Source organism: Phallusia mammillata, chromosome 6 (assembly GCF_965637545.1).
Source record: "Phallusia mammillata chromosome 6, kaPhaMamm4.hap1.1, whole genome shotgun sequence".
NCBI classification, from domain to species: domain Eukaryota; kingdom Metazoa; phylum Chordata; class Ascidiacea; order Phlebobranchia; family Ascidiidae; genus Phallusia; species Phallusia mammillata.
Window position 1 is genome coordinate 13917451 of NC_137257.1, and position 27400 is coordinate 13944850.

At 41.5% G+C, this 27400-nt stretch overlaps 1 protein-coding gene and 3 long non-coding RNA genes across 5 annotated transcripts; 3 read left to right on the forward strand and 1 right to left on the reverse strand.

The window, feature by feature from the left end:
• Window positions 1–466: 466 nt before the first annotated feature.
• On the forward strand, window positions 467–1916 carry LOC145234754 (uncharacterized). Of its 2 annotated transcripts, XR_013861341.1 has the most exons (3): window positions 467–1019; window positions 1087–1137; window positions 1647–1916. It is a non-coding gene; the product is annotated as an uncharacterized LOC145234754 (long non-coding RNA). The 2 variants fall into 2 exon arrangements; XR_013861342.1 differs by lacking the exons at window positions 467–1019; window positions 1087–1137 and adding an exon at window positions 1323–1554.
• Window positions 1917–1952: 36 nt separating this feature from the next.
• Window positions 1953–2725, reverse strand: LOC145234755 (uncharacterized). Its single transcript, XR_013861343.1, has 3 exons — window positions 2459–2725; window positions 2168–2404; window positions 1953–2096 (listed from the first exon to the last, which is right to left on the reverse strand). It is a non-coding gene; the product is annotated as an uncharacterized LOC145234755 (long non-coding RNA).
• Window positions 2726–5104: 2379 nt separating this feature from the next.
• LOC145232927 (uncharacterized) lies at window positions 5105–7825 on the forward strand. The gene is made up of 3 exons (XR_013860960.1): window positions 5105–6530; window positions 6613–6721; window positions 6782–7825. It is a non-coding gene; the product is annotated as an uncharacterized LOC145232927 (long non-coding RNA).
• A 7014-nt stretch (window positions 7826–14839) lies between these two features.
• LOC145234314 (general transcription factor II-I repeat domain-containing protein 2-like) lies at window positions 14840–17274 on the forward strand. The gene is made up of 3 exons (XM_080099055.1): window positions 14840–15724; window positions 16465–16613; window positions 17136–17274. Exons 1-3 carry the CDS (start codon window positions 14840–14842, stop codon window positions 17272–17274), a joined length of 1173 nt encoding a protein of 390 aa, XP_079955181.1.
• Window positions 17275–27400: the final 10126 nt, after the last annotated feature.

A 27400-nucleotide genomic window follows, 5' to 3' on the forward strand; every position in this document is an offset into this window, starting at 1 on the left:
AATGTCCGTTATTTTCATAATGTTTGTTTGTTTGTACAGGGGTGTGGGTGAAGTTCGATATAGGCTGTGAGTAATAATTTTAAGAACTCTGTTCTGGAGTAATGTTAGTGGTTGCAAATTGGTTTTATTAGCAAAACCCCAAGCTAATATCCCATGCAGAAGGTATGGGTGCACCAGTGAGTAGTATATGGCTCGAAGGGTTGGAAATTGCATGATATGTCTTAATTTTGCGAGTATGCCAGCACTATAACTTATTTTTTTCCGAAGTAACTGAATGTGAGCTTAAGTTTAGTTGATTATCAAATATCACACCTAGGTATTTTACTGTTTGTACCTCTTGTATAGAGTGTTGTGCACATCTTATTTGGAATGTGGAATGAAGGTTCAGTCTGTTGTTTTTAAATATCATAAACTTCGTTTTTTTTGTAGTTAAGAGACAGCTTGTTAGCTCGCATCCAATGATCAATTTTGCCAAATTCAACATTAAAGAGCCCCGGCATCGGAAAATTATTTTTTAATATGTTGTTTGTCGTATTTTTATAAACACGATTCCAGGTTTAAAACCACAAAAATCGAAGTTATTCGTCAAATATTTACGTTTTAAATCTAAAAACACTGACACCTTGCGGATATTTTGTCACTTAGCTCAAACGTCGTGTGACGTCACCTCGTACCAACTTGGTTTGGAGCTTGTTTGTTGTCGGTGGTTGTATAATATTTTGCGGCGCCAATTACGTTAGTCAGTTTAGGTATTTTGGTGTTTAATTGCTTTCATTTTTATACTCAAAAGTGTGCAAAAATGCCTGCAGTGTGTTCTGTGTATGGTTGCTATTCGAGAAGAAATCAAAAGGCCAGCAATATGGCACTTTTTCGCTTTCCAAGTATAAAGCGATTGCGGTCAGCTTGGATTAAATTTGTTAACGTGAAGAGAAAGTGAAAGGGACCAACAAAATGCAGTGTTCTTTGTAGCCTACATTTCACAGATGAATGTTTCACAAGAAAATTGCAGTATGACAGGGGTATGGCAAAGTTGTGGTGTTAAAGCCAAATGCCATTCCATGTATTCATGAGAACATTCTTCTTCAGCAAGAAATGGCAATCAGAGCAGCTGCAAGAAAAGTAGTCACACAGCGTATGGTATGCTTTAGTTAATTTTTTTGTGACATAATCTCATTTAACATTATAGTCTTCAATATTACCATTATGTTATACTAATTTAGTTTATTGTCATTCCATTTACTTGGTAATAACAAAAAAGTGTGGTTATGAGAAAAAAAAGTGATATATCAATACATTTTCATGTCGGGAACCACCCAATCTGAGCTATGAACCAAAATACATTGTGTGCAAAAGAAAACTTCTTCACCTCTTAAAAATTTGCCCGAAATGTCAAGGTGCCACAGTACCCACCAGAAAAAAAAATTATTTCACTTGTGACTGTGGCTCAAGATTGTACTGCTCTCTGTTGCAAATAAGTGGAAAAGTCACGAATTCGTAAATGGTGTACCAGACGTAAATTAACTGCAGATTTCCCTGGACACTCAGCTAAATTTGGTACATACACAATGATGGATCTTTGCAACAATAAAGTTGTTGCTATTAACCTTGTTCAGGTACTCAGTTGGTAATTTCATAATATTTTCTAGGGCAGTGAAGTGGCAAACAGCAATGCTATGGGAAAAGAAGGATTCTTGGGATGCATTGAAAGCATCACAAGCAAAGGATTGTTTATTAAAGCCTTTGTGACTGACAGGCATCCACAAATCATTAAATAGATTAGTGAAGAATCGTCAAAAACAAAACATTATGTTTGGCATGTAGCTACAAGTATGATGAAAATAGAAGATGTGCATACACCAGTATATTTGTGTTTATGGTTTTGAATATAGAAATCCAAAAGAAACTGACAGCACTTTCTAACAAAGCCTATTGCAAAGAGTTGGGACCTTGGGTGAAAAGCATATGCAACCACATGTATTGTTGTGCAGCAACGTCACAAGGGAATTCACAACTTATAGTTGACAAGTGGCTGTCAGTCAACGTAACTCTGAAGTCTTCCCCAGCACCATTCAACAAATTTTCTGTAGGCAGTATATCTGTGAAGCCTGAATACATAGAGGTTGCTGGTGGCATATTGCATGTTAGTAGTCAGTAAAGTAAAACTTACTCGTGACGGGTGTTACCCTCATCATGATTTCCGAATTGACGTTTAAATCGATAATATGCTGCTTCTAATGCATACACGTTGAGACATATATTCAAATCCAGGATGTGCATTTATACAAAGCAGATTCGACTCAGAATATTCGTTGAACTTGGCTAACTGCTGTTGCACTTACTAATTTCATGGCAACAAACGCATGATGTTCTCTCCTCCATTACCACACAGTTAGTACATAAACACCTACAATAATACTGTTACGTGAAAAATACCTTTTGCTAACAACAAAACACCTACCTTTTTAAGCAAACAGTTGTTATGTATTCCTTAACTGTCAACTAAGTGTCTACGTTAATTTTATCAGTTGCAAACAGTAAAAAAAATGTACGCATCAAAGGTAAAACAAGCAACAAAAACAACAGCTGACCAACGCCATTGTTAGAAGTTGGTACGAGGTGACGTAACAATCGCTGCTGCATTTTAAACCAAGGTGTCGCTCGAGAGCTCATTGTTTGATTGAATATCTCGAAAACGACAAATCATAGGACAAAAAAAAATAGTGATTCGGATTCCCTGAATTATGGCAATTCTAAATGGCTAAAATGTAGAAAAAGTCACATCGCCGCTGCCGGGGCCCTTTAACATTTTTTTGCAGCAGGTCAAATCTATTAAATTTTTAGGAATAATTGTTGATGAAATGTGTGGCGAATTTTAATCACGTTTTATTTATGACGCGTCTTTTGAATACTTTACCTTCACACACTTATTTTCACTTATTCTTTCACGTTACTTTGTTATGTTGTAATGTGCGCGTACACACATTGTTATTTTCGTTGTTTTCTTGCGCAACATTTCTTTATCTTATTTACGCACTTGTAATAGTTAAGGCAGTGTTTCTCAACCTGGGGGTCGCCAAGCACTTTTGAGGGGGTCGCGAAGACGCAACTCAACTCGGAATGATTTTATCAGTAGCATAAAAACTTTCCCTGTGACTTCTGTTTAGCATAGTAACTCACACGATTGTTTGACCTAGAACGGGCGCAACAGGAAACTTGGCCGAATGGCCTGGCGCGGTTTCGTCCCCGGGAGTATCCTGGGTTCGAATCCCGTGAACGACAAAGGGCAATTTTCAGTTCTCGGACTGCCGCCTGGTTGTCACGGGCGCAACAATATTTGCGATTGTAGCCTATACTTCTATAATTGCAGTTTTTGGCTTTTCTTAACATAAAAAACACGAAATAGTGAAATGGTTAGTGAAAATGAGCCACAAACACAATTTTAAGGGTTTTCTTGAGTACAGCAAAACGCCGAACTATCGGAGCCACGTTAGATTGCAAATGTGTGATGAACACAATCAACACATTCTGGTAGTTAAACTTCTTGTGTGCGTGTATAAAGGGGTCGCGTTGTGTTAGAAAATCTCTGAAGGGGGTCGCATAGCAAAAAAGGTTGAGAACCACTGAGTTAAGGTTTAAAAGGTTTGTTGCTTTATTTTCGCAGTTGTATTTCTTATGATTTTCACTCTTTGTTTATTTGTTGTTAATATTTACCACACACTTTTGTTAACATTTACCACGCACATTTTGATTTAGCTTTGTATTTGCATTTCACTTTTTGTATTATTGACATGTTTTCATGTACCGCTTCGTTCGCTTCCTTAATCAATTGCTGTCTCGCACCAACGATTAGACATCTCGACGTGTCGCGCTTGTGCATTGTAATTGGGTGCTCCGATCACGTGACTTTGTGACTGCCATGTTTTGTTTTCGTTTTGGGGCAGTTCTCGCTTGGGCCTCGTGTTGTGAGTGCGGTGGACAAACGTGGTAGCGTTGTGGTTTTAGTGTATCGTATTGGAACATTGAAAGGCGCTCTGTCGTAACCTAATGTTTCGCCTTTGTATGTTTTATTAAACTTGTTTTAGTTGAGGCCCTCTCAACTTTGGCTTTAGCGGTAAGCCGTTAGTGCAGGGTGACCAGTGGCGTAGGAGCATATGCTGCCGCCCCTGGCTTTCGTTGAAAATGCCGCCCTAAGTAGACTGCAGCAAACTTTGAAATAGTTTCATGTTCAAGCAATCTTTTTAATAAAAATAATTACAAATAATGTGCCGCGTCTCAGAAGTTCTATATTGCTCGAGAAAGAAGCCTCACTGTCTCAGCGTTAAGGCCAAAAGTAAAAGACAAAAAATGGAGAACAAATGTATTAGGCAAATAAAAGATCAATAGCCGCCTTAAAATTGAACTTTTCGAGCTTTCGCCGAAGCAAAATCAGCGATAATATCTTCGAAATTTTGACTAGGTTATGGTTGATAAAACAGATCAGTGTGTAATTTAGTCTATACTAGCATATACTGATAATTTTCTTACCATCAACATACTTGTGAGCACTTTTCAAACTTTCGTTCAAGCACTCGAAATCGATCAAGCGATATCCTTTTGACATTACAACTGGCATCATAACAGTTTCATCTTGCAACGAGTTATACCGTACCAGTAGATTTCTTCTGTAGTTTGGCTTGTGATTTTGTGGGGGGGGGGGGGGGGGCCTGCCCCTGTAGGTGCCTCGCTTTAAAGTGAGTTTTGACAAAGAAATAATATGAATTATGAAAAAAGGCATATAGATTCAGAATCCTGATAAAATTTCCTTTTTTATAAGAACAAAAAACGTTTTTTGAAAAATATTGACTTTAATCTACAAGTCTTAAGTCATTTTGCCGCCCCCTTGCAGCCTGCCGCCCCTGGCGCAGAGCCAGAACCGCCAAGTGGCTGCTACGCCACTGGGTGACCTGGTTTTTACCAAGCTAGGGGCGGTGATCCCGCTATAATTGTGGTTAGGGTTGGGTAAGCTCGTTTTATTTAGTAAAAGATAACTATCTCGCCTAACTAATTTCGGTTACATTTGGCGAGCACGCCAGGACCCGGCTACGCTTGTAGGTGGTCACTCTGTGGTGAGAACTCAATTTAGTATGGTTTTAGTGTTTTACAGTTTTTTTTTAACATGGCTTTTAACGTTTTTATAACTCCTCCGCGGTATACGCCTGGAATGGACGTAGATGGGTTGATTGCGCAGTTTGAATCGTACTGCAACAGCGTAAAGGCATCGGAGGAAGTAAAGCGCCACATCCATTGACGACGACTTGCGTTGGTCAGTGCAGGGAAAGCTGCGTGTTTGATCTGTCTTACGAACAGATCATTGAACGTGTCCGAAAATTAAACAAAAGCGACGTGATTTTGCATTAGATGCGCGCTAATTTGTTTCGCCGGCGGCAGTTGCCCCAGGAATCGTTGAATGCTTTAAAGGCAATGGCAGACAAAGTATCTCCCAAAGACGAGTCAGTCAGAAACGAAGTGTTGTCTTTACTATTGCTTGGTTTAGAATACGATCTGTTTGTCCAGAAAGCGCTCACACAAGACTGCAGCAACACTGTCAAGACACGATGGGCCGAAAAGCGCCAAGAAGTCAAACCAACGAATATATCATTGATGTGTTGAAAGCAGCAAGTGAACTGCAGACATTTCACTGCATTTCGAAATTGCTACAAATATTTGCGACTTTTCCAGTCACAACCGCATCAAGTGAGCGTTCATTCAGTGCATTAAAATACATTACCTGCGTTCTACTATGGGTGAACCTCGATTCAATGGCATTCACTCTTTATTTATTTAGCGCGACATTAAATTAAATTTCGAAAAAATAAACGTATAGATTTGTAGACAGTGTATATTCCCTGTGTCGTATTGGCAATTCAGCAAAACATAACATTTGCAGCTGTACAGTGTTGTTTCACCTTTTTTGTTACGTTTTAGTCTGTTTGCTTGATCCCTGTTTAGTATGAAGTACTTGTAAATGCAGGTTTTTAATGACCAATCAACTGATTGCTGTGAATCTAATTATTTATCCTCTTTGCATATATTTCTGATATCATGTAACTATGAGACCAAACAAGAAAAATTTATGATGTAGAAATTGGGTTTATGAGATGCTTAATCCTTTTCCATCAACAAAGTGTTGTCCCCACTGTGCATTTGGTGTTTCATTATTTTCATTAGTACAGGGCTTTGAAGTGTTTGAGATCACAAACGGCTTGAAGTATATGCAAACGGTTTTGTGTCGACTCTAAACAACATTCAGTAAACGCCTACAAAATATCGTTTAAATCCCAACTTTTAAAATGATAGCGAACGTAGGGCATGACCGCTTTAAAATTGATTTTTGCGCGGTCGACCTATGTAGCATATACATGCTCCAGATGACAAACGGTTGAAGGTAAACGAAAACGGTTTTCTTAAGTCAACCTGAAAAAACATCAAGTAAAAGCATACGAAATATCGTTTAAATCTGATCACAACATCGAGAATGAGAGGCGTACACTGTAAGTGAACTCATGGCATGACAACTTTGGTGTAAGCACGTCTTCGGTTTACAATTGCTTAAAAAAATTAAAAAATTTTCAGATTTTACACGACAATAGACAACAAACTGTCAGTGTTTGTAAAGATGCCTGATGAAATTGAAGCTCGGGGAATAGCAGAAAGAATACAAAACAACCATCAATTTCCACAGGTATGCAGGGCCAATTTAAATGTTAAAGAAATCAGTCAAAGCAATATTTGTACATTGCAGGTATATGGCTGTATTGATGGAAGCCACATTCCTATCACAGCACCAACTGATGGCAAAAAGGATTAAAAGGTTAGGGGATTCAATGATCTTGCAAGCGGTTGTTGATGATGTATCGGACTTTGGGCTTTAATTTCAAAACAGTTTACGTGCATAACAATTATCGTGACGTATTGCCTCGGTCAAACCTTTTCTAATCACCGCACTGGTCATAAACTGACTCAAGGATATCGTTGTATCGCTCTCTTACGTGTTAACGAGAACCACGTCTTAAATATAAAATATAAATCGGTTTCCAGCCATGTTACATTTGCCGTTCTATAATCAAATTAAGGAATAATTACGGTTTAGAACTTAATTAATCTTCTCGGGCGTACGTGTTTTACAACTGTACCTGTTTTACAACTCATAACGACATGTGACCTGAGCGCTATAAAAGTTAGCGTCTTTTCGGCTTAAAATCAGTTTTGCATTCGAGTTGATATCTGACAATTGATTGGTGACGTGGTGACAATTGTGTTGCGTATTCAGCCGCAAGTGGCGCTGTTGTGAGATGCTTTGTCAAATACAGATTTAGGAATGTTACTTTAGTTTGGCGTCTTGTAGGTTTAGTTAAACAGCTTTAGTTTTTCTGTAGGAGTCAGATCTACGGTAGTGTTTCAATTGTCTACCCATTAAGGGTCAGTACAATGATAAGTATATGTAAGTAAACAGCAGTACTGGTGGAACGTCGGTATCAGGTGCTTTTTGTTTTAGGTTTCGTGACATAAACATTGTACTGCCTAGCAGAGTTCACGACGCTACTATATGTAAGAATTCCGGTTTGTTTAAATTCCCTGATCGGCCACCTAGAGCAGGGATGGCGAACCTTTTTAGTTGAATGGGTCAAACATGATATCGAAATTCGGAAAGAAAACGAAGTGGGTCACATATTTTATTACATGTCAATGTCAAGATGCTTGTTGCTGCATCTTTTCTGCAAGTCTTGTAATCCTAGGTAGTTTTCAGTTTAACACACGCAGCAGTCATATCTGAGCTGAGACGATTCCTGGCACTTGATTTTATGAAATTCATGTGAGAAAACAAAGATTCGCATAAATATGTGGAACCAAACAGCGTCATCAAAGTTACAACAAATCGTTTCAAATTGTACGTGTAAATAAACATATCTGTTGCCTCACAATTGACTCGACAATCTGTATTTTAAGACAATAGGCAATCTGGCAAAGTAACCCTACAACTAGTAATCAGTATAATTTTTTAAAACTACAAGTGGGTCACTGGAATTCACGTGGTGGGTCACTTTGTGACCCGCGGGTCAGTGGTTCGCCATCCCTGACCTAGAGCAAGGCTTCTCAAACTTTCTTGCCATGCGACCCCTTGATAGGCATTCCTGGAACAGAGCCTCTTTAAACGCATTCATGCTTGGTTTGCCATCGAATTTTTCGGCGACTTTCTCGGCTACTGTCGCCCATCTGCTCTTTTGGTAGGGTGTAGTATTTTTTTCTAGCTGGCTACTTTTTCTAGAAGTGCTGGTGGAATCTCTTGTGTGACTTTGAACATGTACCGCGTATACGCGGCCATTTCCTTCACGGCCGCTATGTAGCTTGTGCTCGTTCCTAATCCTTGCAGCAATTATACAACTCCTTTTTTCTTTTCTTTTTTCTGCTGAGGTCGCGATATATATCCCATGACGGTGGGGCATCCTGCTCGAGCCCATTTCCTCGTCTCCGACATATATCACCCCTGATATTCCATTTATCGTTAAACACTTCTGCTACTTCTTGGCACTGAATTAGTTTCTTCGTACTGTTTTCAGCGACAGTAACCGTTGGGTCGGGTTTATAATAATTATCGACTATATTTCTAACCTCTGCAGGACAAGGTAAAGTTTCGTTATACATTGTAATTGAATGAGCACAACATAAAATGCAACGATACAGTCAAATTTCGACACTATGCCACCCTTTGGGACCGAGAGAAAGTGGCATATATAGTAGCGAGGGTGGCATAATAGCGAGGGTTGTTTCTAAACATAGCCTTGTGACATGACAATGCACTGTAATGCCACGTTGTGTTGTAAAATTATAATTTATTACAAAAATACGGATAGATCGTGCCTAGAACAAACAAGACCTGTTAGTTTTGCCGTGATACAAGCAGAGAACGGCATTTACATAACCCGCTGCAAAGCCGTGAAACCTCTTAACATCATGAGCTCAAACCGATAGTTGTCAGTAGGCCCAATTTTCAATCCATAACCAGACCGTTAATACAGTAATACTGTACTTTCATGTGTCATAGTATCAAGGGTAAGGGGTGGCATTGTAAATATTTTTTCTATTGAATTTAGTTGGTGACGATCAAAAATGGTATAGTAGAGAGGGTGGCATAATATAGGGTTGCCATATTTTATGATACACAATCCCTGACAAAATTTACCTCAGTTGCATTAACCCAGTGGTTTTCAAACGTTTTCATTAGTTTTTTTCTAAACGGTCCAATTGCCATTATTTCGAGGGCTCGTGGTCCTTAAGCTCGAATGGTCCTTAAGCTCGAAAGTTGATTGCAGGATTTAAACTAGTTATGCAAAATTGCGCATAACAATGATTCAAATCTGACATCACAGACAATACAAAAACATTACAATTGTGCGCGAACAATTGCATTTTTGTTAGTTGTCATGCAATAAAGCCTATTGTTTAGCAATGGACAGGTCGATTCTGACTTTCACTTAAACTTATTCAGTTGCACAAACTGACGCCAAATACGAATATAGAATTACCCTTTTCGCGGTCACCGCAAAATTGCCTCACGGACCCCAGTTTGAGAACCGCAGCGTTAACCTTTTTTGCGATCCAAACACTTCTATTATAAAATAAATTTCGAAAATTCGAAAGTCACACGCACGGCGACATAAGAAAACGTTATACGATACTCTGATCCTTGTCAATTAACTTTCTGCGAAGGATTCTGTTTAGTTTTTAGGGTAAGCTCACTGCTCTTACTATCAATGAAACAATAAGCATATATATCAGTGGTCGTCAACCTTTACCACTCTAAAAGCCATTCGCACCAATTTCACTCAGGAAAAAAAACACTGTAAGCCACAAACATCTTTTCAAATTTGAAATAAAATGCCACTGTATAAAAACGTTGTTATTGTCTCCCGACATTCGACTTTTTGTTGTTATATAGTTCCTTGCATATGAGGTACACAGTTAAAGCAAATGAAACTTCTCACAATTCCACGTTGCATCGAATGCTGTGGTTTCTTGAGACGCGGGTTTTTATTTGCGTATTTAACGCGTATTGTTAGACAACTAGTAACAAACAGGTATTGTTACGCGCACACACACACACTGCAAAACGAAAAAGTAACCGTGTGCGTTAACCTGCGCGCCGCCAGTTTACCTCTTTACGTTTCATGGCATAGACGCGGTTGTAGTTTACTAGAAACTTTCTCTGTTGGTACATTGATTTTATAGTATATATAATTTTTGTTCTTAAATTCCTGACTTTTAAGTACATTTTAACATTTCTCCCTGACGCAGATTTAAACACTAAATTCCCTGACATGTCAGGGAAAATCCGGACGTATGGCAACCCTAGCATAATAGCAAGGTGGCATAGTATATATACACAATAAATAGCACAGGCACAGCAAAACATTACAATTCAAGTGCTGTGTCAGTGTCGACGTGGGTTTGCCAATATGAAGTCTGCACTCATTGTATATGGAATACACACATAATTGTCCGTTTTGGTTGCATAACTGGCATGCGAGTGATTATAAGCGGTGCGTGTTAAATTCTTCTTTATGCTCTCCCCGTACACAAGCATCTGTGTAAGCATTATCTTTCCTGATGGTGGAGTGTCAGTCGTGACGTGAAACCACGATGTCTCGGAACTGTTTTTTACAGTTGTGTTTAGAGTTGATCCGGATACGCTGCATGTTTGATAAGTATCTCTTTGCACGAAGTGTATGGGTATAGTGGTTATATCCTCTCCTAGTTGGTATCGTGTCATGCTTCGATTGCATGTGAGAGGGAAGTCTGATTGGTCGCTTTGATATCCCCAGTTTGTTGGTGAGCCGACATCGAATTTATCGTCATAACCCATCGTGTCCTAGTCCCAGGCTACATCTATATATACTAAAGGTTGTGTTCGGCCACTGTCCTCTTGTGTGTTTAAACAGGCTGCTGGCCATAAATCCACTTTCCAGTTTGCTGCTTTGTACATTGCATACTATGAGTTTGCACCAATGATTTGACTTAGTGCACTGATGCTGTGATCGAGTCCTCTGGGTCCGTACACCTGCCATCTTCGCCTTTCCGAAGTTCCTGTGTTATTTCCCAGGCACATTTGTCTGTTAATTACATCTGAATGTACTATACAACTTCTTCCCATTGGTGGCAAGGTAACCTCTTCCGTAGTCGTCTGACTAGTCCAGTTATACCAAGGTGCGATCGACGTTTGGGGGTTTCCTTTATAGAACCATAGGATCCCTTTCGTGAATTGGGTCGCCAAAAATCTATCAAGTTCTACGGGATCTGAAGTTTGACTTCTGCCAGAATTTGGAGGGGGTTATACAGGCCCCGAACGGGAAAGTCTCGTTCCACTGTCCAACATCTATCACCGCCAAGATCCTTGCTCAGAATCTTTCCGACTCAAAAAAGGCTGTGTACGCGTCAGCGTTCTCCGAGGACGCAACAAAGGTCACGATGTCGTACGTACCACCCGCAATAAAAATGCAGCCAATAGCAGAGCTGCCAGAACAAAACGCGGCAGTCATCCGCAAGTGGAAAGCTTAACGACCCCTTCGGGAAATCGTTGGGGAAAATAATCTTCATAATGAAGAAATCGGTACTCGAAGAAAACCATCTGCCACGTTCCCTCCATCTTGGCAAATTTGGAGTCACGGTCCACTACACCGGACAACCAGGAGAATGTGTCTTCTGTAAGAAGACTGGCCACAATAAGGAGGAATGTACATCGTTCCTCGAATTTCTTGAAAGAAAAAATGCCAGGCAACAACGACAAGAACATGAAGTCGCCGACCACCGGGAAAGCATGCCATCTCGTCCCGGGGAGCTGAGCGAGGACCAACCCCCAACACACCCCCAAAAAAAGACACACCCCCAAGAAGGACCACTCCCCAAGAAGGAGCACTCCCCCAAGAAGGACCACTCCCCCCAAGAAGAGATAGCCACACCCACCACACAAGACCAAAGCCAGCAGCATCCGGCTCACGAACAAGAACGACAGAGCCCACTTCCCTCAACAACACCTCCAGCACCACCAACAACATCGACCCCAAAGGGCACCCCGCGCGACCCCCTCGAAAGACTTGAGCTCAAGGAACACACCAACAAAAAACGTAAGAGATCTAGCAATAAGTCACCGCAAAAAAACACCATGCTGTTCAATTCGTTATACGGACGATGTGTCCATGGCCTGCTTATGTGGGACAGGGCACATCAAGTGCAGATGTGGGAAGTGGGCTCAAAGGGAAGATTACGATAAGATCAGTAAATGTGAGAACGAACAGTGCCAGCGGCTGCTGTTGGCATGTGGGTGCGGCAAACGTCACCAACTCAAACGCAATGAACAATCAGACTGCGCATGCAATTTACGGGACTTTAACCACAACATCAATTAGTTATTTTTTTTTGTATATTTTTATTCTTGTTTATATTTTTTTCCTATTACAATGGCTACTTCGTATCTACAGGTCTGTTCTTTAAACGTAAACGCCATAGGGTTAGCTTCCAAAAGGCAGGCCTTGTTCCGTTATCTAGCCTCTTTACACTGTGACCTTTATCTCTTACACGCAATACCGAATCCCTGTGGAAGTCCGTATGGACTTCCGGCCCCATCCTCTTAAACTCGGCACCTTACAAGGGCTCTGCCCGCGGAGGTGTCGCAGTTCTTCTCAACTCTCCAAATCTTCAGCCGACCAAAGATTCACAATCTTCTTCGCCTTCTTGAAACTTTTCACCTTACGGACGCATTTCGAACCCTTCATCCAAATTCCCGCAAGTATTCCAGAAGAACTCACAATTCCCAATCCCGCCTGGACCGTTTCTATATCCCCCCTCCCCTCTAACCTCGTCAGCACACGTTTAATCTATGCTTTTTCCCGGACCACCATCTAGTTACTCTCACCCTCAACCTTGTCTCTGCCCCACCCAGGGGCAGAGGCCCCTGGAAAAACAACACCTCCACAATCCAAGACCCCACTTTCCAACAAGAACTCCGACACCTCTACCCACTCTGGCATACCCTTCTTCCCCTTCACAATAACCCTATGGACTTCTGGCTTACTTTGAAACACAAAATTAAAACCCTCCTCCAAAAACACTCCAGACGTATCTTCAAATCCCAGACCTCCGACATAAAATCCCTTCAACAGCAACTCGACAAACTTAGACAAACCCTCGCCCATCAGCCAACCCGCGAAAACCTGAAACAGTTCCAAACCCTCAAAAACCAAACTCCGCGACCTCCACCTTCATCAATCAAGATCCCGGCTCATGAAATCCCTCTCTTCAGACCCGCACTTTCAAAATCTTATTGACAAAACCTCCCCTTCGGCAACACCAACAAATCCAAGAACTAAAAGATGAACTCGGACTTCCCCTCTCTTCTCCACAGGAACTTCTCTCCCATACTTTTAATTTCAAAAATCTTTATGAGGACTTTTATCTTCCTCCTCCACCTCTTCCCTCTCCATTCCTTCAGCAACCAGCGAAACCAATCCCGGACGAAGAAACCAACAAACTAGTCAACACCTTTACCTAGCAAGAAATTAAACGAACAATCTCCCTCTTCCCCTCTGTCAAAAAACTCCCGGGCCCCGACGGTCTCAGCATCGAATTCTACGCACTCTGCTGGGATCTGACCCAAGCCCTAAATTACACCTACCAATATTTCTATACCGCTCCAGAATTTAACCTCGGACACATAACCCTGATTCACAAAAAGAACGATCCCACCCTCCTCACCAACTACACACCAATCTCCCTCCTCAACACCGACCTAAAGATTCTAAATAAAACCCTAAACCTCCGTATTAAACCTTTCCTCCACCTCATCATTTCCCCCAATCACTTTACTCAACTCAACAACACCACCTCAGATGCAACATCCCTCCTCAGAGACTTGTACCACGAAGCCTTGAATCGCCACTCGGACTCCTCCTTCAACTCTCTGGACTTTCAAAAAGCATTCGACTCTATCTCTTTTTCTTGGTTACATCAATAACTCACCCGTAAAATTATACTTACTCTCTTTACACGCAACCGCCTCTTCTCAAACCCTCATCAATGGGTTTGCCACAACGTGTTTCCCGATCAGGAGAGGCGTCAGGCAAGGGGATCCCCTCAGCTTGACACTCTTCCTGATTGCCTTAGACCAGGGGTCTCCAACACGCGGCCCGCGGGGCAATTTTTAGTGGCCCGCGAGGTTATTTCAACTTTGCAGTTTCAAACACATATATTAATATCTTGTAAAGTATAAACTCTTTTTGTGTGTTTTACTCGCCTAAAATTCATGAAACAATAAACCACGCTGTAAATTCATGATAAAAATTGCCGGTTCATTGATTCGCATTATTACACAATGTCTCATTATGATGAAATAATGCGAATTATGTCTGATAATCAAAGCGCAACTCTTAGAAACTGTTCAGTTGTATAGCAGCTTACGTGTTCTAGCTTTGCTGCAATTATTTAGTTATATACTTTTGCTTTTACGGATTTACGGTACGAACATATTATCGCATTATTACCCATACGCAATGTCTCAAAAAAGAAAAAGCTCAGAGAACCGAATTTTTCAAGAAAAGTGGGAAGAGATGTATTTTGTTTGTGACTGCAATGGCAAGGTTCAGTGTCTTATATGTTGTGCGGTTATTGCTGTTCGAAAAGAATACAACATCCGACGACATTACGAATCATTACACAGAGAAAAATACCATGCATACACCGGAAAAATGCGAGAAGAAAAGTTGTCGCAACTAAAAGGGCCTCTGTAAAAGCAAGTTTCGCTATAAGTGAAATGATTGCACAATCTTCACGTCCTTATGTAGAAGGAGAATTTATCGAACAGTGTATGTTAAAAGCCTGTGAAATATTATGCCCGGAAAAGTCTAAGCATTTTGAAGATATCAGTCTTTCAGCTAACACCATTGCCCGGCGCGTAACAGAATTGGCAGATGATTCGTACCAACAACTCATTTCAATCGGAAAAAACTTTGAAGGTTTTTCGCTGGCACTGGACGAGAGTACAGACATAACAAATAATGCTATGTGTGCTGTGTTTGTTCGCGGAGTTGACAGGAATTCAAATATTACGGAAGAATTGTTAGATTTAATTGCGATAAAAGACACAACCACTGGCCGGGATTTATTTCGTGAATTGGAAAGGTGTGTTGAACGCGCCAGTTTGGATTGGCAAAAGCTCGTATCAGTTGTCACAGATGGAGCGCCTGCCATGCGATCTGAAAGAATAGGTTTGGTTGGGCTTCTCCGAAACAAGATGCTAGAATTGGGTGTGTCGATTCACGCCGTGCACTGTATCATACATCAAGAGGCCCTGTGTGGTAAAGCGTTAGAAATGCACGATGTTATGGGGGTAGTTGTAAAAACTGTAAATTTTATCCGATCACGGGGTCTTAATCATAGGCAGTTCAAATCATTCCTTGAAGCCATGGAAAGTGAGTATGGTGAGATACTTTACCATACAGATGTACGCTGGCTCAGTCGCGGAAATGTGCTAAAACGTTTTTTCGCCTTGAGGGATGAGATTGGTCTGTCCTTGGCTTTGAAAGAAGCCGACATACCGGAGCTTGCTGAAGCAAAATTTATTTCAGACCTAGCATTTCTATGTGATCTAACATCACATTTAAACAACTTGAATACATTTTTACAAGGTCGCTCAAAGGTGGTCACAATTAGAGATGTACCGAATATTCGGTTTGCCGAATTTATTCGGCCGAATCGGCCACTTTTGCAAAGATTCGGTTTCGGCCGAATAATTTGTTGCGATTCGGCCGAAACCGAATCTTTTACGAACACTCATTTAAAGTGTTATACGTGTTTTTTTCTGCTTAGTACCAACGAAATCGCGTCAATCATTATATTTTTTAACACATTGTCGCTTTTCCCACTGCAGACGAAAATCAGTAATTCATTGTCGGGTTGGCAATCAATGTTATACCTCACTGGACTAAAATAAGGACGAAACAAAACCATTCTGCACTTATTGTCTGGTAGATCAACTTATGTTTTCATGTCAAACGCGTAGGGTACGAATTCGCGTGACGTCACAAATGATTCGGTTGATTCGGCCGAATTTATTCGGCAAAACCGCCGAATATTCGGTTTCGGCCGAATCGAAATTTAGCCGATTCGGTACATCACTAGTCACAATCATGTTTGATGCCATAAAATCGTTTAAGTGCAAATTGTTGTTGTGGGCATCCCAGTTGAAGGTCGGGAACTTCGCTCACTTTCCAACTCTGCTATCTCTAAACGTTGAGAATAGCGCCATGAAGCAATATGCAGATAAAACCATGACGCTGCATGAGGAATTTGACCGCCGATTTCAAGACTTTTTCGCATTGGAAAAAGAATTCACGCTCTTTTCTACTCCAATGTCTGTGAATGTTCATTCGGTTTCAGATGGAGTTGGTAGATCTTCAGTGCGATACCGTGTTAAAAGAAAAGTATTCTGAAGTGAATGTTCCCGAGTTTTACAAGTACGTGCCTGAAGAAAGATTCCCGAAGTTACTCTCGCACTCACGCCGTATTCTTGCAATGTTTGGCAGCACGTATGTTTGCGAGCAGTTTTTTTCCACAATGAAAATAAATAAATCTGCCCTCCGCACACGATTGACAGATGAACATTTGCATGCCGTTTTAAGAATAGCGAATCAACGAAAAATAAGGCCCAACATTGACTCTCTCGTCGCTGCAAAACGTTGTCATACATCCAGCGCAACCAAATAATTATGCTTTCCTTTTTCTGTATTGTTCCAGTTTATATTTCATTGAATACACCGAAGTTACGTTGTTATTTTGGGTGCTATTTTACATAGGTAATAAGTATGTTGACGCTGTGGCCCGCGGCTCCTTGCTTATTTGAAAAGTGGCCCTGGACAGGTTTTGAGTTGGAGATCCCTGCCTTAGACAAACTACTCGCTGCGATACAACAACACACAACGATCTACTCCTCTCCCGCCCCATACCGACATACACCTAAAGCAATCGCTTTCGCGGACGACGTCACCCTGGTGGTGGCCCGCCGCGAATCCCTTACCCAATCCTCCAGACTAATCAATCAATTTTCAAAGATCTCTGGACTCCACCTCAACAAAACCGAAGCGATTGCCACCCCAAAAATCCCTGACGACCCCTCTCTCCCCAACATCTACTGGAAACAAGAAGCCACCCACACACTCAACATTCCCATCGGATCACCATCCTCCATAACCTCGGCATAAAGCCTCGTCAATATACCACCCCTTTCTTATCTTTGATTCTAAAAGTATTCTAAAACACTTCTCCTCCCGAAATTATCCTACTTAGCCAAATCACACTACCTTGCCCACTCGCAGCGAGAAAAAGTCGACGGCATTGTGGTAGCCTTCATTGTAGGACACCACAATCCCACCCTTTCCATTCGAACCCTGGCGGTTACGGCGCCGCCAACATACCCCTATACGCGGATGTCTTCCTTCTCTCATAAAAAAATACTACTCTACCTTCACAGATTCTTGGACACAGCATCAACTCCCCAACTCCAACTCATAGAATACCATATCGGACTTCACTACAAAAGGATCTCTAACCCCGACGACCACCAACATTTCCTCATCCACCACCCTCTCCTTCCAAATTACATTCCAAATACAAACATTTAACTAGAAGGGTGGCTTAGCACATATTGCCCTTGCATATACACTATAACCTATTTGAAAAAAATAATATATTCCCTACACTTATTTTATATTGGGTCCCATATCACACACTGTCTTTTGTAACATTAGTTGTTTCTGCAGGCAGAAACTCATGGGTCCCCACACATCCAAAGTTGTAAATAATGCATTTCAAGAAATAACCATGTGAAAGTTTGGTATTGTAAGGTCAAATACAATGATTGGTACTGAGCATAAACAAACATGCTATGTGGAGTACAAACTATCTAAATTTTCTTCCATTTGGGTATTTTTAAAGGTTTTTCTATTGCATGTTCTATCTGAAAAATGAAGGGGTAAATAGCGAAAAATTAGACTAAAACACAACAATCAGCTGCTATTATTGGAAAATGGCACAAGCTGTCCTAATTTCATTCAATTCAGACTTTGTTAAAAAAATTCACCCATTGGGGGCTAGTGGGGTAAATGTTGGGGCTACAGGTTGGAAAACAACAATCAACAACCATAGATAGCACCCACTACAAGCTGCCCAAGTTTTATTCAATTCAGACATTGTTTAAAAAATTGTCCTATTTTGGGGGGCCAGGTGTAATGGTTTGGGCTACAGGGCAGAACACAAGAATCAACACCAAAAATGGCATATTCTACAAGCTTTCCAAATTTTATCCAATTCAGACATTGTTTAAAAAATTCCCCTTTTTGGGGGGCTAGTGGGGTAAATAATTGGTCTCTACTCCAAAACTAAAAAAATATCAAATCACAATAACCCAATCCACAGTCCTGTAAATTTTTGTCCAAATCGGCAAATGTTTAAACATTTGGCCACTGGAGGGGCTTTTGAGCAACAATCGTTGATGCCTCTGACGTCATAAGGCTGTTAACACCCCGATCTTGTGTTTATTGTCACGCCAACAAACGAGCGTTCACACCCTATGGGTGTGAAAATAAAATAATGCAGGAAAACAATGCAAGGAAAAAAACTAACAAAGGACGCTACCACAAAGGGTTGAGAATGTCGAAGTGTGAAAGACACAATGACGCTAGAAGAAGAAATAACAAAGAGTAAGAGTATAAACAAGACAAAAACATTAACATAAATACGTACGAACTGGAAGATTCGACGATATGCAAATTAGGCTAGGCCTGTGTGAATGGGTCATGAAGTACCCAATCAGGGACTTGCCTTAATGACGATAGCACAAGAGCACATAATAGCGCAAAAGGTACAATGGGACAAAGCTAATTTACATAAAATACAATCAGTCCTGTGTGATTGGCCCCTTATCGCAACTAATCAGAGGCTTGACCAAAAATGAACAAGGACCCACGTAACAGCGCAGATGTACAGGAAGAAAAATAGGTCTCGCGGTAAATTAGGGGCTACCAAGCCGCGTACGATGCACCGTTAAGCGGTCAAAGTGAAGCTTGCATGTATTAACTAGGCAAAGAGCGCGCACGGCGGCGCGGAGTAAACACAAGACAAAAGATAACTACAAAACACTGGCCCTGTATGATTGGGCAGTTAGTTGACCAATCAGAGGCTTGTCATGTAAGCAACGCTAGCGCGCACTAAGTAGGACCCGCGACCCACGGTGACAAGACATAAGTAAACAAAAGCACTACTACGAAAGTACACAGCATAGGGCTGTTAAATCTTGAATGATTGGTCAAACGCATTGACCAATCAAAAACAAGGCCTTTTTTACAAAATGGCGGTTATGGTGAGGGCAAGTACAACAAACTAAAACACCACTAGGGTTTTTGCTAGTAAGCGTTCTAGTGGCACAAGTATAACAGTTAGAACACTACATGGTTGTATTGGGGCTCTGCTTTAGGTAAAAGAACCCTAATTAGACAGAAGTGACGATACATCTAAATAACAACACCCTAAAAAAATGCATCTAGTGATGCAGGAGTTTTAATAAAGTGGCGGGGAAAGCGGGCTCTATTTGCCGCTATTTAAGTAGAAAGATAGGTTTAGCAATGTTACATTGTAACGTTGGGAAAAACAGGGTCATTGGGTGTGACATCCGTTCCGCAATTCTTGCACGATACGCAAAAGCTCTCATCGAGAAAGTTAACAGTTTTGCACTCAGAGCAGCGCCGAAAATAGCTGGCGCAACGATTACAAAATTTCTCAATCTTTTCAGGAGAAAAGAAAACTTCTTGGCCACAATCGCAAGCGTGCCCTGTGTGCCCTGGTGGGCAAGGGCGCCTAAGGCTCTCACCCGGTGAGGAAGATGAAGAGCGCTGGCGCTTAGATGCAAAATTTTTTACCAACCTCATTCTTGTGGAGTGGCACTCCTCCGGTGAAGCTCCTGTCTTCTTGGCCTGCACAGCCAGGGGGATTCTTATTGAAAGTTCAAATTCTTTCGCGGGCTCACCCGAGGTGAGACCCTCTGCAACTCCGCGTGAAGTGGCGGGCTCACCCGAGGTGAGACCCTCTGCATTACGGTCCAATGTGGCGGGCTCACCCGAGGTGAGACCCTCTGCAACTCCGCATGAAGTGGCGGGCTCACCCGAGGTGAGACCCTCTGCATTACGGTCCAATATGGCGGGCTCACCCGGGGTGATGCCCTCTGGATCTCCGGTTGTTGTGGCGGGCTCACCCGAGGTGAGGCCCTCTGGAACAGCAGTAGATGTGGCAGTCTCACCCGAGGTGAGACCCTCTGTATTCCGGTCCAATGTGGCGGGCTCACCCGAGGTGAGGCCCTCTGGATCTCCGGTTGTTGTGGCGGGGACATCAGCAGATGTGGCGGTCTCACCCGGGGTGAGGCCCTCTGCAAACCCGGCAAAAGTTGCGGGCGCACCCGTAGTGCCGCCCTTTGAAGCTTTCTTTTTGCCATCGGCTTTCTTAAGTGCGTCTCGTTTCGACTTTGGTGTCGATGTTGTAGCAACATCGACGTCCGGTCTCGACTCGCTCTCGAGCTGAGGAAAGTTCTCATTTCGAGACAAAAAAATGTCGCACGTGTCTCTCATGTGGCCGAACTGACGGCACACATAACACTGCGGTGGCTGATTGTCGTATTCCACAGGGAAGGCCAGGCCTCCGATGCGGATCTTAGGGCCGATGGGGCGCAACTTCAGTTCGGCCGTCTTGATCTCCACAGATCTTTTGCCGTCCTGTACGCCCCAACGGTCTTTCAGCTTGTCCGTTTTCCTGACAGAGCCATGCTTCTTTGCGAAGTATTGTCGGATCTCCTCCATTGGAAATGGTGGAGGGATCTCCTTGACAAAAACCTTCGTCCACTCCTGGTCATGGAGTCTTGCGAATTCAACCGCGTTGATTCGCTTTAGTTTCTCCACCAACTCTGTCGCCTTCTCGCGACTGCGGCATGTAAAATCGGTGAGGCCACCACGGCGCTCAACGATGCCTTCTAAGTCCCTGATCGGGAACTGCACTTTCGCGAGCAACTCATAAATATAGTGTCGCGACTTTTTCTCCGGCAACTTTGCCAAAACCTCGGCCTCCCGGCTGTAAACCGGAGGCCTGCTCGATGTGCCGCGATTTACCACTCGGTTCCATGGCACGGAACCAGGGGCGGCCATGCTGACGTCACAGTCGAGTTCGACTTTGTGACGTCAGTAGTCGAAGTTTGCTGAAGCGCGACGGTAACGTTAGCTTGCAGCTGTTGCGAAACAATAACTGTCTAGGCCCTGTCCCACCGGAGTAACGGGTCTAGAATCAGTCTTGGGTGGAAACTGACGTCACAGTCGAGTTCGACTTTGTGACGTCAGTAGTCGAAGTTTGCTGAAGCGCGTCCGTGACGTTAACTTGCAGCTGGTGCGGAACAATAACTGTCTAGGCCCTGTCCTACCGGAGTAACGGGTCTAGAGTCAGTCTTGGGTGGAAAGGTGGGAATCCCTCCTGCAGATGGCCAGCGAGGGAGGAGGTAAAGGTAGATCGGCTCACGGCCACTAGGGCGCGCAAGTCGATGGGGTAGGATTTGGGAAGGGACTTCCCTTTGTGGTGTGACACGCAGGGAAGATAGGTGAAAGGGAAACGGCCGATTCTCTCAAAGCCCCTAGTGTTGGTGGCCCTGAAAAGGGCCCAACGGGCGACTGTGGGAAGGGAATGGGGAAAGGGAATAGGTACGGGGTGGTAGTGACGATCCGGAGCCAACTTAATCGGAGCCAACTTTCGGAGCCAACTAACGTTTGTGGTGAGCCAACCTGAGTTGCTTCCAACCTCGGGCAAGATCCGCTTTGAAACCTATTGGCTTACTTAGCTGTTTGCCTCGAGTCAGCAAGGGGCACAGGCACGATCCTGATGCTTACCTTGTGCAAATAGAATCCCCCTGAATGTCAACTGCAAAAACATCCACCAAGCAACCCACAAACACTAGGAATGAATATATGGTTGGCTTTATAACATCACACAAAACTAACGTTTGTGGTGCGCACAAACCACATTTTACATTTTTGGGGCTAGCGGGGTAAATACTGGGGTTATCATGACAAACGAAGCAGATGGCACATCTACATAACTATATCTACCATCTGTGAAAGTTTCATCCAAATCCATCAAACATTTCAGGGCAAAAAGGGGTGGACAAACTTCAGGGAAGAAAAAAAGAAAAAGAAAAAAAGAAATCGAGTAAAATCAAGATGTGTCCCCTTCAAGGAAGGGGACCCATAATTACCGACTGGCTCACCACACTCTTCCCCTTAATTGCAAATTTTCCTTCCACCTCCTCGACAACGACTCCCAATGTTACCTCTGCCACAACGCCTACGAAAATGAACCCCACTTCTTCCACACCTGCCCTTCCATACAGGCTCTATTAAACCAAGCAAGAAACATCTACATTGCACCTACATGGATCTCAACCCAAATTCACCGCAGTCCATTGCATGTTAAGACTTGGTCACAGCCCACTAAACATAAACCCTAAACAATATCGTCGTTGTGATTGTAATGGTTTAGATAACAACAAATCACCTATTCCTTCAATGCCCATTATCAGCTCGTCCCCGAATTACTCTGCTATCAACACTGCAGAAAATTTTGTCTGGAGAAACCGAGCTTAGTGTATCCTCTTTTCACAATGTTGCTCCTAAAATTATCCTTCGTTGTATTTTGTTCGGACATCCTGGTTTAAGCAAAGCGAATCTTTTGTTGTTTTTCAATGCTGTTCAATTTTACCTGTCTGCTTGTAAACGATTTTGATTTGTGTACTGCATTTTTTACTATACTGCTTCTGTTTGCTTCTCTCCACTACTTTGTTTTATTACTGATGACCCTGTTTTCCACTAATGCGTTTCGTCTTGTTGCACAACGACACGACAAAGCGCAATTTTCAGTTTTCGGACTGTCGCCTGATTGTCGAAAAAAAAACATCTTTTACTCCACAACAGGACAGTCGACCCTCTACTTTCACTAGACTTTACCTTCCACAAACACATCTCCCTCCTCACTGTAATTTCTTAATTGTACTTCTCAACACCACCCTCAACCACATCATCTGGAAAACTAGGAACAAAATAAAAAAATATGCAACGTCCGAAGACTACTCAACTTTAAAGTTTCTGTCCTGCGGAACAGGCCGGACTTTACCTTTTCGGAGGTATTAACCCGCGCCGTAGAGGTATCCCAAACAACATAAGTAAATTTGTCCTGCTTTTCGGTACTGCTTCCTTTTTTGTCCTTGTTTTCCAACGTAATATATCCTTTTTTTGTTGTTTCAATATACTTCACCACCAACACTTATTTACACAAACCCCACCCCCCTGCTTGAAGTGTTTTCGCTCGCGCTTTTTCCATTGTTTATTTTCTGAACGTATGTTGTCTAGAATAAAAATACACAAAGGCGATGATGACACAAACCTCAGGCTGGTGCCACGACCCCCGGGTCTGAGCCCTCGTGTTAAAAAAGAGAAACATCCACCACCCTATTCTCTCAAACAATTAAAAAACTCTGAATTACCGAATATTTCGCGACTGCTTGCCAGTCTCAACCAAATTTGCTTATTTTTCCCTTGACAATGACACGCAGTGTCTCTTCTGCCCAAAGCACCCTGAAACTATTTGGCATATATTTGCAGAATGTAAATTTATCAAACCTATTTGGCAAAAGATTCAAACTATTATGAACAAAATTAGCGGCAAAACAATACAATTTGACAATTAACATGAACATTACGGCTTCCCTGGAATACTGGTCAGACATCATCATTTACTTAATTACCATAGTCAAGCATGCGGTGTGGAAACACCGAAATAATTTTCATTTTAAAAATATTCCACCACAAGTGAAAAGCATATCACAAACATTTAGACGAAACATTTTTCTCGTCTTTCCTTTGAAAAAAAAAAACGTACTGATCAAACCCTTTTACCAGTATTCCAGGGTTTGAGGGAGGCTTTGAGATAGCCAGCCATATTTCGCCCAATCAGTTATTTATTTTTCTTGTCCCCCCACTTATTGTTATCCATGACCACACAAAACGGTGCAAACACACATACAAAACGCAAAGAGAACTAACTACGCAAGCACAATTTCCACCACTCAATTGCGACATCTCGCGGCGAGTTTTCGCTTTAGTTTTTACACATGTATCCATTATATTCTGTTTATATTGGGACATAACAAAACCTCGTAAAATATGATGGTGTGTTGCATTTCTCGAATATTGTCTTACTTTATTATGTTGTTTTTGATCTTTTCGATCTGTAATTGAATCCTCCCGACAAAAAAGTTGAATTGGACAAGTAAGCAAAAATTTTGTTTTACCCATATATTGTTTTCTTATCCATGCTACATGTACAATTTTCTTACTTTGCACCACCTCTCGTTTTCTCCTTTTTGGTCGTCTCGCCCTGTGTTGTTTTTCGCAATACACAAAAATCAAACACGATTCTATTTACCCAGGTGAGCCGTAAACGAACCACGCCCTTCACCGTATAAATCTGACAAAATAATGTCCAAATGCTCATGTGGGCGTTTTGTAGAACCGAAACCAGGAAAGTTTGCGAAAATTGTAACAATGTTACGTTCGGCTCTACATGTGGTTCTATTATTGCGGTGCAGCCGGGAAGGGCGGCTGTTTGCTTTACATGTAACAGAACGCACCGTCCTTTCTCACACAACTCTAGTGGCCCTGGTGGTACACAAAACAAGCGCCTGTAGACTCTTTTTTTCTCTTGCTCCGTACTTTTGTTTCAATGATTACTTAATTTATTAGCTGACTATCTCAAAGAAGTAACTCTCAACCAGTGGCGGCTCGTGCCAAGAATTTGTGGGGGTGCTGCTCCAAATTTTACAACAGGGCTTACGGCAAGAATTTGCACAATGTGCGCACATTTTTTGAAAATGTGCAGGTCAAAATGTGCGCACATTTTTTTGAAAATTTGCAGGTACCGAAATGTGCAGGTCAAAATGTGCGCACATTTTTCGAAAATGTGCAGGTGCCAAAATGTGCAGGTGCGAAAATGTGCAGATACCAAAATATTGTGCAGGTGCCAAAATTTTTCGCTTTTACACTAAAAGTCTTTCTTTCCCTTTCACACAAACAATTTTTTCTCCCAATTACCGTAATTTTCCAAGTATAGTGCGCCCCCGTGCATAATACGCACCCTAAAAATGGCATGTCGATGCTGGAAAAAAGCCTGTACCCATGTATAATACGCACCCAAATGTTTACTCTTAAATCCGTAAACGTAAAATTATTTCAGAAAAAAGATCATCTTTTGAAACAACCGGATGTTATTCTGCCGGTCAGTATCACTGCGCATGCGCTCGCAAACTCGATAGCGAAAAATGTTTAGGATTTGTGTAGGGTACATCGTGACAGCAAACGAGATCTTACTGGTCGCGTTCAAGCGGAACCGATCTTAATACTTGCAGAGAACATTTTTATTTTTGAAACACAAATGAAGTTTAATATGTATCAGATTAAAATACCTAAAAATCAGAATAATTAAATTCAAACTTATATACAAAATTTTAGTTCGATCCGTTGCATATCGGCAATGATATCACCCCATTTACGTTGTCGCTAAATGGGCAGTGTGCAGTATTTGACAATAACACACCATCAAGGATTGCACCATCGCATCAAACGATGTGTCGTCAATTATGAATTTTACTGACTAAGTGTGTTGGGCAGGATGGCTAAATGTGATGCGCGATTGACAACAAACAAGAAGAAAGGTCTGATTTCAAGTTTTATTTCGAGGCAGATTTTCTTCAAAAATTGTTGTACCCATGCATAATGCGCACCCTAGATTTTAGGACAATAAATTAATTAAATTTTGAGCATTATACACGGAAAATTACGGTACATAATTATTATTACAACCTTTCCCTGCATTTTTATTTTAGTGTTCTGTGCAAATCAATTAACTTATATAGGTATGTTATTTTTCTTGTTAAATGCAGTGGATTAAGTTTTTTAAATGATGAGAACAGTTTTTTAACTGACCAAAAACTGAAAATACAATGAGGTTGGTAAATAACTGATGCCTACATAAATGGTAAGAACTTATACTTTTGCATTGCACATCCATCATTTTTTTCATGACATCTCAGTATTATCCTTTTCTAAACCTGTTTTGTTACCATTGTACATTTTTTTAACAAAAATATAATACAGAATGCCCACAGCGGTCTAAAAAAATTTACCCTACGCAATCATCTAGTTTCTGTATAATTTTGCAAAAGCATCTAATGATATTTTGGTGTATTATGATATTCCTACAGTAGGTCTTTCTAGCCTATCTGGTCCACACAATAGCAAGTCAGAAGCAATAACATGAATGTTTTAGCAAACTTAAAATTAGGGCACCACATCAACTATTTGTGTGGGTTTCAAAACTAACCTAATTAAATACCCATATACCAAGTTATGTCATGTAAATGAGCCTTAAACAAATAAAAAATGTCAAACAATAGGTTGTGCAACTGTGTGGTTGTCCTTTTCTTTTTGAAGGTTGTCATTTGGTTTCTTCCAAAGACACAAAGTCATTTTGTCAATTGTGCAGTAAAAAGGATGGAAGACTTTCTAATAATTCATTTGTTTTCACCGAATAAAAATCACTGGACAGCTGGGTCTTTGACTTGGTTTTGAGTTTAATCACAGTATACTCATATGGTAGTCAAGATCCTCTTTTCCTCTCGTTTCTTTTGTTATCAACTTCTAGAATTTCACATATGTCTTTTTTGGCAAACTTTGTGAGGATCAGTGTAAAACTTTTGCAATGCAGTAAAAATCTAGGTTGTTGGCTGGCCGTAAACTTCCTGTCAGGCATTTACACACTTTGTAAAAGTTGCAGTAACTCATAAAAGGATGAGTGAGACCTCCAGATAAAGGATAAGTGAGACCTCAAGACTTTTGCTCCACGAAAGAAATCAGCTGGCCCTGTGGTTGCATGGTTGACAACATGCTGACAATTTTGCTTACTTCTGTAAATTTATTTTTTGTCTTCAAAAAATATATCCTCATAAATACTGTTGTGTCAACTCTTTGTTACTTATCATAGCAATTTGACTTTTTTTTCTGCACCAGTTTCCTTGGTGGTTATGATGTCTAGCAAATGTTTTGGTGCCTTGAATTTTTCTTTAAATAAACTCAAATTTTGCTTCACAAAATTTACCCTTTGTTGACAGTTTTAAATGAGTAACTTTGGAAAAAAACATGATCTTCGTTCAAGCTTGAACTTCATCTGTCCAGAGTTCCTG

What these genes read in the sequence shown, in the direction of transcription:
- LOC145234314 (XM_080099055.1), top strand. Translation starts at nt 14,840, where the DNA reads ATGATTGCACAATCTTCACGTCCTTATGTAGAAGGAGAATTTATCGAA. An exon ending in TTTTACAAGGTCGCTCAAAG is followed by an intron (nt 15,725 to 16,464) that starts GTGGTCACAATT and finishes ATTCGGTTTCAG; the next exon opens with ATGGAGTTGGTAGATCTTCA. An exon ending in CTTGCAATGTTTGGCAGCAC is followed by an intron (nt 16,614 to 17,135) that starts GTATGTTTGCGA and finishes CAATTTTCAAAG; the next exon opens with ATCTCTGGACTCCACCTCAA.